Genomic DNA, 17,486 nt, shown 5'->3' on the forward strand with positions numbered 1-17,486 from the left:
TTAGAAAACTCAGTGATGTTTAACTATTCCAACATACTATACTGCCCTGTTCACCAGTCAGGGTACAACAAGCTTTACCAATTACACTATTTTCCTGTAATGTTTGGTTCTAATAACAACAAGCCTTCAGTTCTGGAAAAGACTTTTCTTCTACAGTGCAACATTAAGGCCTCTTTTTACTAAGCCTCCAGAAAATGTATGTAACAATTCCCTTCTAATTTCAGTTTGAACTTTATATCAAAGTTAATGCTTTTAGCTGCAATTACAGTTGGAGTATGATTAACTTTCTAATTTTCTCTCCTGATACAGCACGTGAAATACTGTCCTTGAAGAGGACAGAATATAAAAAACAAGAATGCATCATTCCAGAACACTATCTGGAACGATACTGATTAAATACTATGTGCAATGCAAAGCAATCTTTACCTACCGGTGTACATAACCCAGCTGATGGACACTGTGAATAGCCAGAACCAGCTCTGCAAGATAAAACTGCACCATAGCCTCATCCAGGTGGTCCTCATATCGGTTTAAGAGTGACAGTAAGTCCCCCCCAGGCTGATATTCCATAACCTACATAAAAATTTAGAGGAAGAGATACAGTTTATATGTATCAAAGACACTCAGTTCAACTCTCCCGTATTATACTGGACACCTATCAAAGAGCAGAACGGAATGCAGGAAAATTTACAGAAGGTAAGTACATTTCAGCCATCACGTTCTTCTTAAGTATAACAATGGTAACAGTGTTCTACAGAGAAGAAACAAAGCATTCTTTACCAAGTAGAGATTTTTCTTGTCTTGAAACGCATACTGTAACTGTGGAATCCATGGACTGGTATTCTGAGATAATATACTGCGCTCTTCTTCAAAAAATGACACCTATAAAAAAGAAAATGTTCAGTTACATCCTGATCAAAATGGGTTAGAATGTATCAGAATTCCCTAGCTTTAGAAAGATGAAAGTTTGTGCCAAAGACACATATCACACACACACCAAAAAATACTTAGAAACCATTAAATACCATTTCCTTGTGATATGCACCTCTAAAAGTAATTTTACACCTTCGGCTTTCAGTTCCCCTCACACCTTTTGTTTAGCTCCTTTGCAACTGAATTGTCCCTGCAGCAAAGCTAAGCTCTCCTGTCAAACTGAAGAAACATCTACCAGTTAGGAGTGCCATCCTGACCTAATCTGGATTGGCCCTAATAAAATAAAAGTAATCTCAAAAAGCAAAAAGATGCTGGGACAATTACAGGATAGCATCTCACAGTTAATTCTGTAACAAATTTATGTAAGACATTGTAAGACAAGTTTATCTTGAAATCCTACTTTAGCAACTATTCCATTATTCATATATGCAGCCAGACAACAATGAATTAGTTTTATTACAGAAATATTGCTAGTTCATTGAGATCAGTGGTCCCTACTTTCACTGACTATGTGTCATATTGAGGGTAACATCGCAGTTTGCTTTTCTTGCCAACCTGTGCCACAGCAAGAGCAATTTCAATTTACTTTCATTTTTGACAGCCACAGACAACGCTAGAGAAACTCAGGAGCAGTGTAACTGTAGCCATATATTGGGAACAACTAATTTAGATATCGCTGTACAAGTTCATGAGGCCTTTCACAGAATCTGTCCTCCATGCCATCTCTCATCGGTGAAAGATTAACTTCTACTTCTCATCAACCTCTGGTAACAACCTCCATTAACTTTTTTTTTTTTTTTAATTTAAGTTTTCAAGTAGCACATCTCTCAAGTTAACGAGAGGCTCTCCATAAAAATTCAGTCACCAGTTTGCTTTCACACCCACTCTTGACATTCTACATTGCTCTTTAAAATTAAAAAAAAAGAATAGATTGCCTGAAAATTCAAGACATCAAGTTGTTCAACGAGCTGATCAATACAGATTTAATATTTTCTTCATCTGTTGTTTCTTGTTTAATAATTACATAAGCTCTTTGAGACAAGGATTTTTTTTGTTTTGAGTGGCACCTCACCTAGTAGATTCATGGTCTAGGACGATGACTTTTAGCCACAGCAAAACTACAAACAAATGTGATACTTTACATAGAATGATTCTTCCCATTCCATTTTATATTAAATAAAAATTTGTAAATTTATAAAAATTAAATTAAGTATAATTGTTGTGACAAAAAGGAAATGCTTCACAACTTGTAGTTTATTGTACTACCATCATAACAACAAAATATACATACGTGCTCCTGCGCCAACAAAGACTCCTTGCTCATCACCTTCATAGCATACACATCACCTGTAGCTTTCTCTCTTACTACTTTTACATCTGCAAAGTGACCACAGCCAACCACACTCTTTACTTCAAAATCCTTCGCACTTGGTTGCAGTTCCCTTAATTCAGCTATAGTCTCTGCATCTATAAAAATAAAACACTTATTTTTACATTAAACATAAACACAACATCCGCAACAGGGAATAAAAACTAAAGCAGTCTTCTCAGCCCAGTCTCTATAGAAATGTTAAATCATTCCAGAATATGCTTCTTTAAAAAAAGTGTATACAAGTACTAGAAAAAGACAGTATTAATGCATAGTTAAGACTGAAATATGGTGCATACAAAAGAATCAGGAAATGCTAAGACAGTTCCCATAGCAACCATAATTCTGTCCCATTCATAACATCAGAGGCTGATAGCCTCTTTTGTTTCTAATTTCTTTCCAACCATCCTTTGCCAACACAAAATATATTTGTTAAATCTGAGGGCTTTACCCAGTGAGTTCCACAAGTCAAGTGACAGGGTTCAGCCCTTTGCCTGTGGGAGGCACTAGTCTATTGTCTAACAAATAACCGTTGGCACTTATTTCAGATGTTTGGTTTAAGCTTCCCATTGACTAGTTTCCAACGGTATGCAATGTGATAAACAAGTGCTCTCTGTAGTGTTCTAAAAATTCTTCAGACTCCAGCAAAAAACTACTCTCAACCTAATTAATATCTAGAAACTGTTGGATGGAACTGTTACAGAGTACATAAGTTACCCTTTAACTAAATTTTCAGTGTATCCTAATAGAAAAGTTAAGTTGTTTTTTTTTTAAAGAAAAAAAAAAAGAATCTGAGCATGTTGTCAGTAAAATATTTCCTCCATCAGGAATTATTTCTGAAGTACAGGCTTACTACTTATAGGTCACACAGGCAAAATAGGTTAAGACATGGAATGTGAAATACTAATTCAAGCTGAAAGAGATATGTATTAGCACATTAATTTCTATAACTTTCCTCACCTTTAGTCACTGCCCTGCTTCAACTTCTGATATAATTCCATTATATATACTCAGAACTTTCTACTTTTATCAAAAGTGCCTCTTCAGCTATAAGTAAAATACAAGCTATGAAGAGTGCGCTTTAGAGTCACAGAACTTCAAAAGCCACTGGTGTTTTTGGACCTGACAAGGTTCCCCTTGTAACATCGAGTCTGTCCACAAGGTGCAAGTCCTACCTTACAATCATTAACAAATAACTAGAGCATCATTTAAACGTGTATATTTTCAAGCATTATCTTTCAAAATTACACTTGAAGATTAGTCTAAAAACCACTTACACTTCCTGACAAAGTTGCCCACAGGTTTAATTTTCATTAAAGAGGGATTTCTGCATTCTTCAAAAAGAACGAATAAAGAATCAAGGATGCCTTCCCGGGAGAGAGGAGACATCTGCTGTTGAGTCACAAAGAGTGGCTTCCCCTGGAATAAAAAAGAAGCAACAGCAGATGGAGTCTCAGACAACAATGAAAAGCCTCAAATCAATAACATATGTATAGAGCAGATTATATATTATCTATTTAAAAATTACTACTCTAGAAATTAGACAAATAAGGCAAAAAGCATGAGGTAAATACATCAACTCACTACGTCTATCTGCAAGAGCTGTCACTGGTATTTGACTTTTAGATAAAGCGATCTTGTAAAGGTTGTTGAAGTTCAAATCACAGCTTTCCTGAAATTGCCTGCAATCTACTGCTGATTCTCATCTGACTGGCGTGTTCTTGACATTGTACCATATGTTTTTTTTTTCCATGGCACAAATAGTTTAAGCAATCGGCATCAATATTAGCTCTGGAAGCGAAAGCTGTTGAACATCAGCTGATCAAATAGCAGCTGGTTAGGTAAACCCACCTCATGACAAACCCCGGGTTACATCACTGTGAAAGAAAACTGCGGACTGGAAGCCACAAAATGCAATATTACACCTTTATGTGGGAAAAGCCCCTCAGGATAAAACATTAAGAGTGCAGGTGAAAAGAAGATCAGCTACTATCCCCTCAGCTTCATGCAAACAAGGTGCACGTTTTGAACTCGAAGGAAGTATTGTTTCCTTTTGCCCCTTCCTCCCCAACCCCCCCCGGGCATGCTTTGGGTGCCCACCCCGATAAGAAAAGCTGCGTTTGGCACACGGTACGGCCAAAACGGAGCTCGCCAAACCCCGGGCCACCCGCTCTTTACCTGGAAGAGCAAATTGAGCCGGGAGACGCGGCTGGCGATGGGCTCCATGGGGCCGGCCTCTGCCGGCTGCCGGGCACCGCACTTAAACTTCAGCATCCCGTCAGCGCGGCTGCACGAGCAGAGCACCGCGGCCCCGCCGGGCCCCTTCCCTCAGCGCCGGCCCCGCGTGCCCGGCCCCTTCCCGCCCTGGCCGCGCGCCTCAGGCCCCGTTCCCGTTTTCCCGCCGCCCCGGTTTGAACGGCGCCCAAGGGCGGGGCCTCGCCGCCGCCGCTGACGCCAATGGCGGGGCCCTGGCGTCCCGTGAGGCGCTGCGGGACCAGGCCCGGGGGGGTGGGGGGTGCTGCTGGCAGGGCGGGCGCTTAGCACCTGTTTTAACGCTTTTTCTGTGTTTTTTTTTGTGGTAAATCTGCAAAGGCAGATGGCTCCTTGTGAGCAGCTCGGGCTGGAGCTGGTGCAAGGACAGAGCGGACGGCACAGCTGGCAGCACGGACCTGCCCCAGGGGAAATAAAAACGTTTTCAGCAGCTTTACATGTTGTTAGCTGGAGTGCTTATTTCACCTTTATTCCTTTTTTTTTTTTTTTTTTTTTTTTTTGTGATAACTGGCCCTTTTCTTCATGTATATGGTCATCATGCTGCAAGTGAAGCCATGGTGGGAATGCTCCAGCTTGGCACCCCCTCCTGTGTGCCACCCATCCCAATGCCAAGTACACACAGCACGACCTTGTTCAACGCCTCAGTCACAGGGATGGCAGCGCAGAACACTGCATGAAGCACTGATGCTGCCCGCAGTCACACAGAGTGCAGGACGCCCTCTCAAAGCCCTGATCCTTGTTACACAGCATCTTGGCAGGGTTTGAGCTGGTAACAGAAATCTAGGTGATAGCGTTCCTTAAAAATAACTGTCATGCCGTGGAGTGACATAAAACGACGGTTCGCTATCCAGCAATCATCTTAATTGTGCTAATAGCAGTTTGGCAGCTAGCTGATAACGTAATGCACTGGTGGAGTGATTGCATTATGGCTTTATACAAATCATTTTTACCAATTTGTGCTTCTTTCTACCTCTTCCAGTCCACCTCTGGAACACTGACATTTTTAGCATATTTCTTGTCTCAAAGTTTGGGTTCATTTCAAGTTATTAAACCTGAAAGAGCTTTTAAAATCTAATTTACTGTCCCCCACCTGCACTGCCAATTTGTTTTTGGATTCCACTCAGGACACTGTCATTGTCTGTCTTACCACAGCTGCAAAGCACAGGAGTGATCAGCTCTTAAAAAGAAGCAATAAAGAGCTTCTTTTTCTTAAACCGGTCAATTTTAATGCTAGTCATTTTAGTAAAATACCACCTTGGTAATTGGAACCCCATCTTGCTTCTGCCCTAGATTTTGGACAAGTCTCAGCTGTCTGCCATCCAACCAAAGAGAACTTTAGGCTTCTCTGACTTTCCCCTTCTCCAGCCCACCTTTTCCACAAATGCCATTAGCCCCAGCCCTCGTAACTGCCAAAATCACTGTTAAATATCCACGCTATTTCTAATGCCACTTGGGAAATTACCATATCTGTACAATAGTTTAGATTTAGAAAATGGGGGAAGCAACAGAGCTGGGTTCTCTTTCTGACAGTTCATTCCCTTATTGAGTTCAAATAACAAGGTGTGGCCGAGTCTCTTTTCATCTCTGTGGGGTGGTGTAGAACAGCCAATCCACAAACTGGATGAGGATATGGGTCATTAAATGTTTCACTTCATCCACATCAGACTACCCTACTTCTACAAGAAGAACACGACCTCTGGGTGTCCCACACAATAACCTGAATTTGTTTAACCAGCCAGCTGAGCTCATTAACAAGCCTGCCTCAGTTTGATAACTGGCCTCTCAACTGCTCAGCAGGTTCAACTGAAGTATGAAGTTGGTTGCTACAATTTTCATGTTAATAACTTAATTTTCCCTAATAAAGTTCTCCTTGTTTGTGTTCTGTTGTGTGTTTGCAAGAAAGGCAGCTGGCTATTCAAAGCATTCTTTGGGACATATTCATTTTTCCTAATAATTCAGGTGAGGGCTCAAGTTAGAGTGGTTCCCTTCAAGAAGGCCCTTAAACAAATATATTTGCTAGAAGCAGCCATGATGACATAAGCAGCAGAACATCACATACAGTTCTTTTCTTCTTTGTTGCTGCGTAAGAGACTCACATAAACAAGAATATCTACCTATGAAATGAAATAGCAGCAAAAAATACAGCTGTACTAGAACTGTTATCAAAACATTTAAAAAAAAAAAGCTGAAGATGGAATAAGTTGAGGGGCGAAGCTGTACAATTTCAGCAATAAAACCTTAGTAACCATTTCTGATGTCTCAAGTGAAAAGTACATACCCTTTCAGAGAAACATGTATTTCATTTTCCTTTAAGTTAGTGACTTGAAGTCTTCAGAGTGAAAGTGATGGTTCCTTCATATGTCTAATCTTTTTAATTGAGAGCAATCATAGTACACAATTTCTCTATCTTCAGAATGGCCAATGTATATATCACTTCTTGATCTTGGCAACTATTTCTGTGAATAACCTCACTTAACTTGAAGGATCATCAGCAGACCTGCAATTGTACAAAACAAGGGTTTACTTCCTGCTATTAAATTAATAGGTCATTCAAAAGCTTAACAGAATTTATAGTCCTATGATTTTCCCTAAACAGGTCCCAATACAGTGCTCAACATGTTTTGACATCTCACCATGCATTGATTTGGTTACCATCTGTCTGGCTTTTTTATTATTATTATTATGAAAGTAGGAGTTTGCCTTTATTTCCTTGAGCAAAATTCTCTGCCTTTATACAGTGCACAAAGGTGACTGTGTTCCAAAGATTTCTTGTCAGTGTTTGTAACATCCTTCAGGCTTGCTTGGGGTATAAGACACTAAATAGATATAAAAGCAAAAGATCAGGTATGCAAGTATGCTAACTTTTCACCAAGAACCTGACACTCATATTCTCACCCAAACTAACATAGCTTTATTCTAACGGGCAGCAAGATGCCAAATCTCACCTTCCCCCCCAACAACATCTAGCTGGGAACCTCTGGATTTACAGCAGCATCACTCTTAAATATCATCTCCGGAGCAGCTCCTGAGATTTACATATGGGTAGAAGGTAATAAAAAGCGTCATTGTATCACAGTTCTAAGAGCTGAGCATTACCAGGAAAAACTCCTATCTTTTGTCCTACCCTGGAAATCTCTTCAGCTCTGTTGTTTCAAATCTACTCTGTCCATACAGATTGGTAGCCGTTTGCAATCTAGGCTTCCAGAGTATGTGGACCCCAGAAATAAATCAGGTTCTTCAGTGATTTTGTTGTTGTTGAATGTTATGGCTGGCATTAATCATAGCTATTCTATATGGATATGATTTATTTTTTTTAATACATATATATATTATCCCTTATTGGCTCTAGTCCTTTCTGTAACCCAACAGTACTTAAAAGATCCTGTAATAGACCAAGCTAACCCTGATCACAGCTGGGTGACCACTTTCTGCAACAAAGTAAAGCTTTAAACTTGTCTGACTTGTGTTCTGGCTTAAACCCGTGACAATAAGTAGCTCTCACTTTTGATTATCAGGACTTAAATAAACCTTAGGTCTTAGGCACACTTTTTCCACTTTGTTTTCCCAAATTATCACAAAATACCCAATTTAGCTGCAATAGTCATGCACACCTACAGGGAATATACATATCTGCAAAATGTATATAATGAAAAATCACAGTTCTGGAAGAAGTAAGTAACTTCCTTTTAAGATAAAGAGGAAAACAAAGAGAAATAATCACCAGGAAAACAATTATATTGTCTTTCCTCTGCAATATTTTTAATTTCCTCTGCATAATTTTTGGAAAGAAAAAAAAAAAAAAACACACCACACTGCAATCATTCTCCTAGGATAACCAGAAAGGAAATTAAACTTTAAGACACCTGAATGGTTGCTACGTGTTTCTTCCCTAGACTTCCACTAGTGAGCTACATCTGATAATATTCAAGGTTATTTTGATTGAAATATTAAAGGTGTTTTTTGTTTGTATTAGCAATGTGCTTATGCACTATGTAAGTGCTTATTTTCAGTGTTGTTTAATACGTTTTTATTTTCTTTACATTTGCATACCTAAAACCCATTCAAATAATGTTTAAAATAAATACTGTAGCTTTGCGATTAGTTACATGGCCATCATCTGTATTTTTTTTTTAATTTTAAAAATGCAAACATTTACACATGATGCTCTTCACACCTAATCCTAGCGCAGAGGATTCCTCAATTCAGCTAACGCTGTTCAGTGACTGTCCACATTCCCAAACTCTCCTAACATTTCAACCCTAGGCTGAATTTCTCTTGCTGGTTCTGGTGCAACCAAAATGAAACAGTAAGTGAAAAGAGTCACTAACAATCCTTTTCATAGGCAAACCAAGCGTTTATGGAAGAAGCTGCAGGCGAGTCCCAGAATAATAAGGAATACTTGTGTCTTAGATTGGTGTGAATATTCTAAGTGATGCTGCCCAGCTGTTCTCTGCAGAACACAGCCCCTGCTCCAAAGTAATCAGGCTATAAGCAAACTGAATAATACATAGAGGTATAGAGGTATAGTTTCTAAGGAATAAGAACTAAAATTCACGAGGCATTTCTTTACAGAGTAAAGTCTCTGTAGGGTTCTAAAAAGCAGCTTTCACTGCTAATATCCACCAAGCACATGTCTGTGTCTCTTACTGATACCACAATAACATTGGAGAGCCATACAAAATAATGAGAAGAGAAGAGCTGGTAGAAATTAAAGTTCTGATATCAATCACATAAATGATTTTTTTTTTTCTTTTTTGATAAAGTTTGGGTTAAGGCAATTGAAAGAAGCTGAGCTGAGAAAATGAGGTTATCTTCCTTTCTGAATGCTGTTCTACACGTTTGCCACCTTAAACATTCAGAAGCAATTTATACTGGAAAAATGTTCAGAATTTTCTTCTTTCTTGTTCATGAGCCTCACTCTCCTGGCTACAAGCTTCACTTTGGTCCCCTCCTTCTTATGATACAACACCATCTCACCCAGCTTTGCAACTACATTAATCATTGTATTTCTATTTGGTTGTTTCACCACAACTTAAACTCAAAACCGTTGTTAGATTCTGGGGAGTCACATCTCAAGGCTAAAGTACCACCTGTCCCTGTCCTTGCCTCCTGACTGATTTGCAGTATTACTTTGATTAGTCCCATGGGAATCTCCCCAAATTACACTGGTTGTTCAGCCTTAGAATGTGCTTTACTTTTAGTGTTATATAACATTCAATGAGAAAACTCTCATGCTGAGTCTGATGTTGTCAAATTCTTTTTTTCCTTGATAATGAGACTATTAGTTCCAGCAAAGCTCCATTAAAGTATTTTATACCACTGATGCCTTAAAACTATAAAACTTGTCTCAGATTCATAGAAAAAGGAACAGACTCTTGTACCCCATACCTATAGCTATAAGGTAGTATAGTTGGGTTCCAATAATGGAGATGGAAGATTTCCCCTGAGGTAGGCAAGAAAAAGAGACAGTGTGAAATGAGTGCATCTGGGAACATCAGAGGTGAAGATGCCATACCACATGAAAATGAACCTTTTTTTTCTCATAATTTTCTTCCACATCCACTTTTTTTTTTTTTTAATATTTATCCAACTACATCATTACTTACTGGAGAAATAATTTATTAATTTTTAGATACAGTGAAAAGCAAATGATTTTTTTTTTTTAGACCTCAACCTCAGGCTTCCTTTGTGCTATTACAGGAACACCCCTGATTTCACAAAAAATTATTTTATAGAAAGCAATTTATTAAACCTCACGATCTGTCAAGACGCATGAATATTGATATGTTCACATTAACATTCCCTGCAGCAGCTGAAAACTAAATTTGTCATGACATAGTGGGAATTACGTGCTGCAGAGCAACAAGTGACAGGGGCTTAATTAAAGCAAAACTGACAAAGTATCTGAGCAATTACAGTAAACATTTTTTTGTTTGTTTGTTTTAAATGTAACTAAAGAACTACCTGAATGTTTTTAGTGAAGTGGAAAGGAAGGCAATATTGAACTCTTTCAGAAGATAAAACCTAGGACAGTACAGGTGCAGTTTGTCATCTGGAAATTGCATATAACAAAATACTCCATTACTCTGGAATTTAGATACAGCAATGGCCATATCAAATTATATTTTACCTAGATTCCCAAAGAAGATACGAAATAAGATATCTTTATAATTAAGATAAGAAATCCTGTGAGAGCACAATTAAAAGTGATTAATAGAATTTAATCTGCAATTGGTCCTAAGACAAGTAAATTCCAGTGGTTTAAAGGAGGATTTTTTCCTTGCCCTAAATCAACAAATCCACTGGATAGACACCCTTTAGTTCATCACAGCAATAATTTGCTTGCTTGTGAGATGGTCCTCTATGTTTCAGTGCCATTTGCTGTAATCCCATCTAGAAAGCTGGCATTCCCCACCTTCCTGTGGGCTGCAGAGCAGCATGTATCCTGAAAGAAATTCTGACTCAATCCAGTCCATGTGCTATATTTGGAAGCTGGAAATCTGACCGTCATCAAGGGAAAGTGCCCCAAAAGATTAATTCCGTCTTAATATAAGTAGTAGGCTCTTCTTAGTTGATCTCTATCCTTGAGATCAGCCAGAAACAGAGATGTGCCAGACAGACATCTCCACATCCAATATTGATGAGTAGCAGAGCCATGCATACCCATAAATCTCTTTGGCTGACTTCCAGAAAGGTGGAAGAATGAATTAATTTAGGAGTTAGCTAGACAGTGTTGAAAGATACTCGTATATCCTTATCCCATTGTGATTTTAGGGAGAAAAAGTTAAATTATTGTTTGGAGTTTTACGGAATAAAATAGGTTAGATTAATGTTGAACCTACACTACATAACAAAATGGCAGGCAGCCAGCTGGGGAGGGGAGCATCACTAAATCAATTTTCTACTGGAGTGGAAAACATCCCCCTTTTTGAAACAGGGACATTTGTTAGTTTGCTTGTTCAAGGTAGGTCAGCTCAGTACGAGTCAGACAGCACAGTTCATTCATTGTAAGTTCACTGTACCTATGCAGATGGGATCTGAAGACATGAAAGTAGAAAATCAGAGCATCACACATCAAAAGCTGGGAGGAGCCTGCTCACATCAAATCCACACACTGGGACAATCGTTCCAGTTGTCTCTGATGTAGAAGTCGTTGAGAAGCATAAGGTGCTTTTCTGCAGCCCAGCGTCAGCTGACAGATGTGGCTACAACATGCTTGATTAAGAGCCCCAAGATCCGTTATCTAAAAGCAAAACAGAATCATTCACTCGTACCTACAGTTTAGTAAAACAAATCATGTCAGACTGAAACATTAAAATTCAGTATTGAAATAAACAAATTTATTAAAATTATGCAAGCTCTTTTAAAAATATATCTTTTTACTACCTGATGAATAAAGATATAGAGGTAGACTTGACTGATTCATATAACTGAATGTAGAGAAATTTTTTTTAATAAATCTTCAAAAGAAAAAAAAAAGATCCAGTAAACAATCTGTGTACAATAGCCATACAGGCATGATGGCAGGCATGAATAAGGTAGAAAAGAACAATAGCAGCAGTAGTTCAGTGTAAAAATAAAAGCATCAAATGGATTAAATGACAGCTTATTGCAGAAGGACTTTTCCAGGTAAGACTAAAAGGAATTTAGATATGATTGCCTGTCTATTTTTTAATTTGGAATCACGATTTTGGTACTTTACAGATTTAAGATGTTCTTGCTCTGAGTGGGTGTGTTCATTCCTGTCTTGAAGAACTCAGCAATGGCAGCCTACATGTTACTTTATTTAATTCTTCTAGAATTACTTCTCTACTGTTTGCTTGGAGGCCAAGAAATATTTTACAGTGACTATTGTGGAATTGTGATTTTTAAACAGTTTTTCCATGATAAGACCTGTGATGAATAAGTGATTAAGAGAGAGCAGTGACAAAGAGCAAAGTAGCTTGATGTTCACATAAGGACTGAATGACAATTTCTGGCTGTTCTGCAGGTCAAGCTGCTGTTCACCAGACCTGATATGCTATTAGCCTGGCTCACACTTTTATTATACTTTAACGTTTCCTTTGCTACCTAGAAGAAAAAGGCTACAAAACCAGTACATTCTTCCACAAATGGGGAAAACAACAAAAACAAAAGATCATGGTGGGAGGTTGTAGCAATGACGCAATGTTCATGGTCTTCCAAGAAATTGCACTTAGCCCTTTTTTGCCAAAGGGTGGATGCTAAAATACTAGTTTTGAAAGAAGAATGGAAACTCCACATAAAAGAGTTTTGGTGGAATAAATGTTATTTGCAATAGAAAAGGGTTAGGGGCTACTTTTCTTTTATCCTGTGTTTGTAAAGGACTGCAGTTGGATTTCCTTCCTAACGTTTTAAAAATCAATTTTTAATAAAAGCTGTTTTCATGCTTGTGTTTCAAATTCTTTTGTAATTGAATGAAACACGTAAGTACAAAGGTAAAATATGTTCTACCTTCTGCTCTTCCCAGCACTCAGCTATCCAGATTTCCTCAGTGCAATGAAAATCTTGGACATCGATTCTCTGAAGTTTCAAAATGGATCAGAAGCAGCATTTATGAATTGTGCCAGTGGGTGAAAACAGCTAATAGCAATTACTTTCTTGGAAACAAAGGCAGAGGTGCAGGCTTGCTGAGCCATTGTAAATAATACACTTCTTAAACCTTTCAAACATGAAGCAGAAATCAGTTAGCTTTTCATATCAAACAATTATCAGAAAAAGTCTAATGGACAACCTCAAAATGACAAATAGAAATGACAAAAAGGTCTACACTAAAGTAATTGTTATTTGCTAACAGGTCTTCTAAATCAGACCACCAGCTCCCACTTAGAATCCTCTAGAAGGCAGCAGTAAAAGCAGTGGAGGAGGTTGGGTTCTGTGTCGACTCAGTCCACCATGAGAAGAGTAACAGGTATTTGGGGATAAAGATTTTACATTTTAGAGTACAAGATACTGGAATAAAAGAATGTTTTCATGCAGGCTGCATAGTTAATTTCTTCTCATTCCTCTGTATTCTCCTGGGTTTCATTCTGATGCCTTTCAGTACCCCAACATCAGAAGATGATACATCGCCTAGATCCTGTGAATAAGAACAGCTACTCCTCTGTTGAAAAGAGCTCTTAAATCCTATTGCTTCTCTTTTTCATCCAAGCTGTCTTCAGTGACAAACTGAGTCAGAGGCACAGCCAGGGCGATGCAGGCTGTGGTGTTCAACAGCTCTCTAGAGTCTGCTAAAGGATGGCTATTCCTGAGCCAGTCTTCCCACCTTCTAGGTAGCTTCTTGGGGCAAAAATACCATCTAGACATTCAAAAATACCCGACAAACAGGCTGACACAGGATATTTATAAATTGTAAAAATGCAGGAATGAGCCTGCCTCACCACCCTGTTGTCAACTGCCCAGCTGTGGTATGAGCAGGAGGACACACAACTCCCACAGCCTGAATCAGGAGTACTAAACACATCAGAAAATGGCAACTGCTAAATAACATTTTTCTTTTCATCTCTAAAGTCTTGTAAGTAGCCATTTCTGCCCAAGCTGCATATTAATTGCACGTTGTTAGTAGATTGATGCTCTCTCGCATCATCTGCATGGTGCTTCACGCCAAAACCACGAGACTGCAGGACTTCAATCAAAAAGGAAAAAATAATCAATAAACCCAGGCAGCTTGTGACGCTTAGTGACAAATTTTCCCTGCCTGTATGGCTATATTTTAATTTAGACAAAAATAGCTAACACCACACTTGCATGCAAAAAGAAGTCATCTGCTACTTATCTAATGTGTAATTCAATAATTCCTATAATTGATCCTCATTGACAGTTTATGCAAGCTCACTCACCCACACTGCACATATTGTGCTTCCTGACATAATTCCCAACATAGACTATGATATTTCAACAGAAGAAGCTTGTTAAATCAGGTCAAACAAAATAAAGAATCAGAATCTGCTGCAAGTCCTTACAGTTGTCTGTCTTTCCTGTCGCCTTTCCCCCCTACCAATAAATAAATAAATAAATAAATAAATAAAAAGAAAACAACAGCTATTGGTAATTTTTCAACTGGTTAAAAATGCAAAACACGGTTTTGTTAAATGTTGATAGGCTTCAGAAGAAAACCACATCCTCATTTTTTCCCTAGACACCAGATTATTATTGTTTATCAGACATAACTGCCAGTCTTTATTGTTTCCACGTGGTTTGATTTTCCCTGGAAGTGCCATATATATTTTAACGATCTGCTGAATTAAAAGAATTCTAAACCAGTTTCCAGCTGATGCGATGCTATTTCTGAGATAGGCCAGTAACGGACCTTTTCTCTCATACAGATAAAGCAACACAAAATTGTGGCATTGATAATGGGTCTTCAGGTGTCTGAAAGAGCAATACCTAATTTCAGAGAAACACAAACAATAGAGCCATTTCCACTTACAATAATTGTAAATAAAGAGGAACACAATGTTTCTGTTTTATAAACACGATTACCTAGCCAGCATTGTCCAGCCATTTTAAATGACTGTTTCTCTCCAAAGGACCGAGATACAGAAAGAGTATAACTGACTAACAACTGATGCATACAGCTAACGGCAGCAGAAAGCCAGGGGAAGGTGATTAGCAGCATACCAATAAGCAAAACACAAACGGCTGGAAAACCATTTCCAGAGCATATGCTAGGACAGGGGAACCCCTGGTTTAGTTTTCTGAAATAAAACTTCAGCTTTTTAAACAAAGCATTATTTGAAGCTCAGAGACGGACACTTTTCCAAAGATTCTGCTACTACATATTCTCTTGCCAACCTCAAGACCTAATTTTATAGCACCTGAGCAAACGATTCCCATAAATAACCTTTTTCACCCACAAGCCTTTCCCCCATCACCCAGGGGTAGCCTCTTAGGCTAATTTACCTACTGTGCCACTGAATGATTTTCCAATTTCTGATGGCTATAGCACTTCAGGTTGGTTATGTTACACCTTATTGAGCGGGTAAGTCATCAGGAGAAAAAGGAAAGCAACCAAGGGTGACGTGTGTGCAGAGGCAATAAAAACCACAGGAGCCTGCTCTTACCATCCATGCCCACAGCAAGTTTTGAGGGAGGTTTTTGCACAGGAGAGGGATGTTGGTATGCTCAAAAGAGTGATACAGTATTTCATGAGCTCTGCAGACTTCTAAGTTTATATGGAAACATCTTCTTTTCCTCACAGAGTAACTTCTGAAACACCAAACAAACATACTTCAAGGATAAACCTACATGTACTTGTGTTATTTGTATATAGGTTCATCTTTTGAAATAAAAAATGGAGTAAAACTGACACAACATGTACCTTACCTATCGCTGACACTGAGTAGCACAAAACTGACCCAAGGAATTAGCAAGGAGCCAGCAAGGGAAAGCTCTGGGCAGACTGTGTGGCACAGGCAAGTCATACAGCCTCTTAGGGTAGGATTGTTCAAAGAATGCTTTGGGAAGTAGTTGCTTCCCTCCCTTTTAGCCAAGGCTGAGATTTCTTCATTTAAATGTAAAATTTGGGAAATGTTTTATAATCTCTGCAACGTCCTTGAATCAAAGCAGTGAGGGAAAATATAAAAATGAATGAAATTCTTCATATAAGGCTACATCTGACACTTAAAAACATAAAAGAGGATGATTAATGTAGGCTAAATTTGCATTAAACTAAGATTTTCTTTTAATAGTAAAATGTTCCTGGAAGAAACCAGATACCCAAATATGTGAGAGATAATGCAGACTAGCCCCCATCACTGAAATAATGCACGTAAAAAGACTTGTGAAGCCTCTTCTCCTGCCCAACAAGGCTGATTTTGTCTGGTTCAGAAGACTTTGTCAGGCAAAGGGCTGGAAGCTTTATAAAATGACCCAATCTCCACGGGAGAGGTGAACCACAGTCCAAAGCACCACAGGTACGAAAGCACAATCAGCTAAACTGGGCTCTGATGGAGAACCTGAACTGCTGTAGATTGTTATCATAGTCTTGGCATGTAAGTTGAAGGGATGTCAAATAAGCAAAACATGCCCATGATCCTTTTACAACAGCACGTCAAAGCATTCATCAATTCCAATGAATAATATTTGGCTTCATGTTTGTCACATCCCTCATTTGCCATGTTGCAGGTCACACTGCCATCACACATCCCATGGGAGAAGCGGGCTGTGAACTCAGACCGAGGATGCACCGCATGTTCATAAATGTCATTTGCACTAAGACTGAGCTCACCCAGCCTCTGCAGACAGGCAAAATTTAAAAATCAGAAACAAGAATGGAAGATACTCTATTAAGGTAACATTCATATCTGAATTTCACCCCCATATAGCTCATGTGTGGGTGAATATTAGATTTAAGCAGTTAACTAAATGCTGAATATATTAGCGACAAATATGGTCTATGCACTTCCTAAAATGTCTAGGAGTATGCAAAGCAATAATATGGGAAAGGTAGGGCAGAAAGACAAAGGAAACTTTTAATCTTCAGGTTTATTTTTAGGTCATATATTGAATGAAGGTTTGCCTTTTCCACAGAACACCCACACCCATGCAACAGAGCAGAGATTCATCAGCCCGGAGTATCACAGCTTTCTTCATGGTGTTGCTTTTTTCACATAATGTAGTTAATTAGATCTCCTCTGATCAATCATTGAATTACTGCTTCAAAAGGCATTATGATATGATGAGAGTGCCTCGCAGCAGTTTAACACTTTGATTTTTCTGTCCTAACACATTTACAGCTAGTGTGAACTAGGTCTTCCCAGCAGGAATAAAGAAATACTTTTTTTTAAATTACAAGCATGATTTATCTCACAACTTAAAAACTGACCAGTAAATTACTGTAATATGGTTTCATTCTCTCCTCTTCTCCTTCGTTGTATCTAAGTCTAATCCCTTT

General features: G+C 38.6%; 1 protein-coding gene across 17 annotated transcripts in view; it reads right to left on the minus strand.

Moving 5' to 3' along the window:
• Positions 1-17,486, minus strand: part of CIT (citron rho-interacting serine/threonine kinase) — a 122,277-nt gene that overhangs the window by 68,806 nt on the left and 35,985 nt on the right. For 8 of the 17 annotated variants that reach the window (XM_072024278.1, XM_027469903.3, XM_072024273.1 and 5 more), the window contains exons 1-5: positions 4,481-4,740; positions 3,580-3,721; positions 2,225-2,400; positions 781-882; positions 431-573 (exon numbers count right to left, since the gene is read on the minus strand). In XM_072024278.1, coding sequence (XP_071880379.1) covers positions 431-573; positions 781-882; positions 2,225-2,400; positions 3,580-3,721; positions 4,481-4,576 — 659 coding nt within the window. In that variant the 5' untranslated portion in view covers positions 4,577-4,740. Of the gene's footprint in view, positions 1-430; positions 574-780; positions 883-2,224; positions 2,401-3,579; positions 3,722-4,480; positions 4,742-6,851; positions 7,071-11,595; positions 11,817-17,486 lie in introns of those variants that run through there. The other 9 variants (XM_027469911.3, XM_027469909.3, XM_072024274.1 and 6 more) reach the window with 3 other exon arrangements.

The sequence above is a fragment of the Anas platyrhynchos genome, chromosome 16 (assembly GCF_047663525.1).
Source record: "Anas platyrhynchos isolate ZD024472 breed Pekin duck chromosome 16, IASCAAS_PekinDuck_T2T, whole genome shotgun sequence".
NCBI classification, from domain to species: Eukaryota; Metazoa; Chordata; class Aves; order Anseriformes; family Anatidae; genus Anas; species Anas platyrhynchos.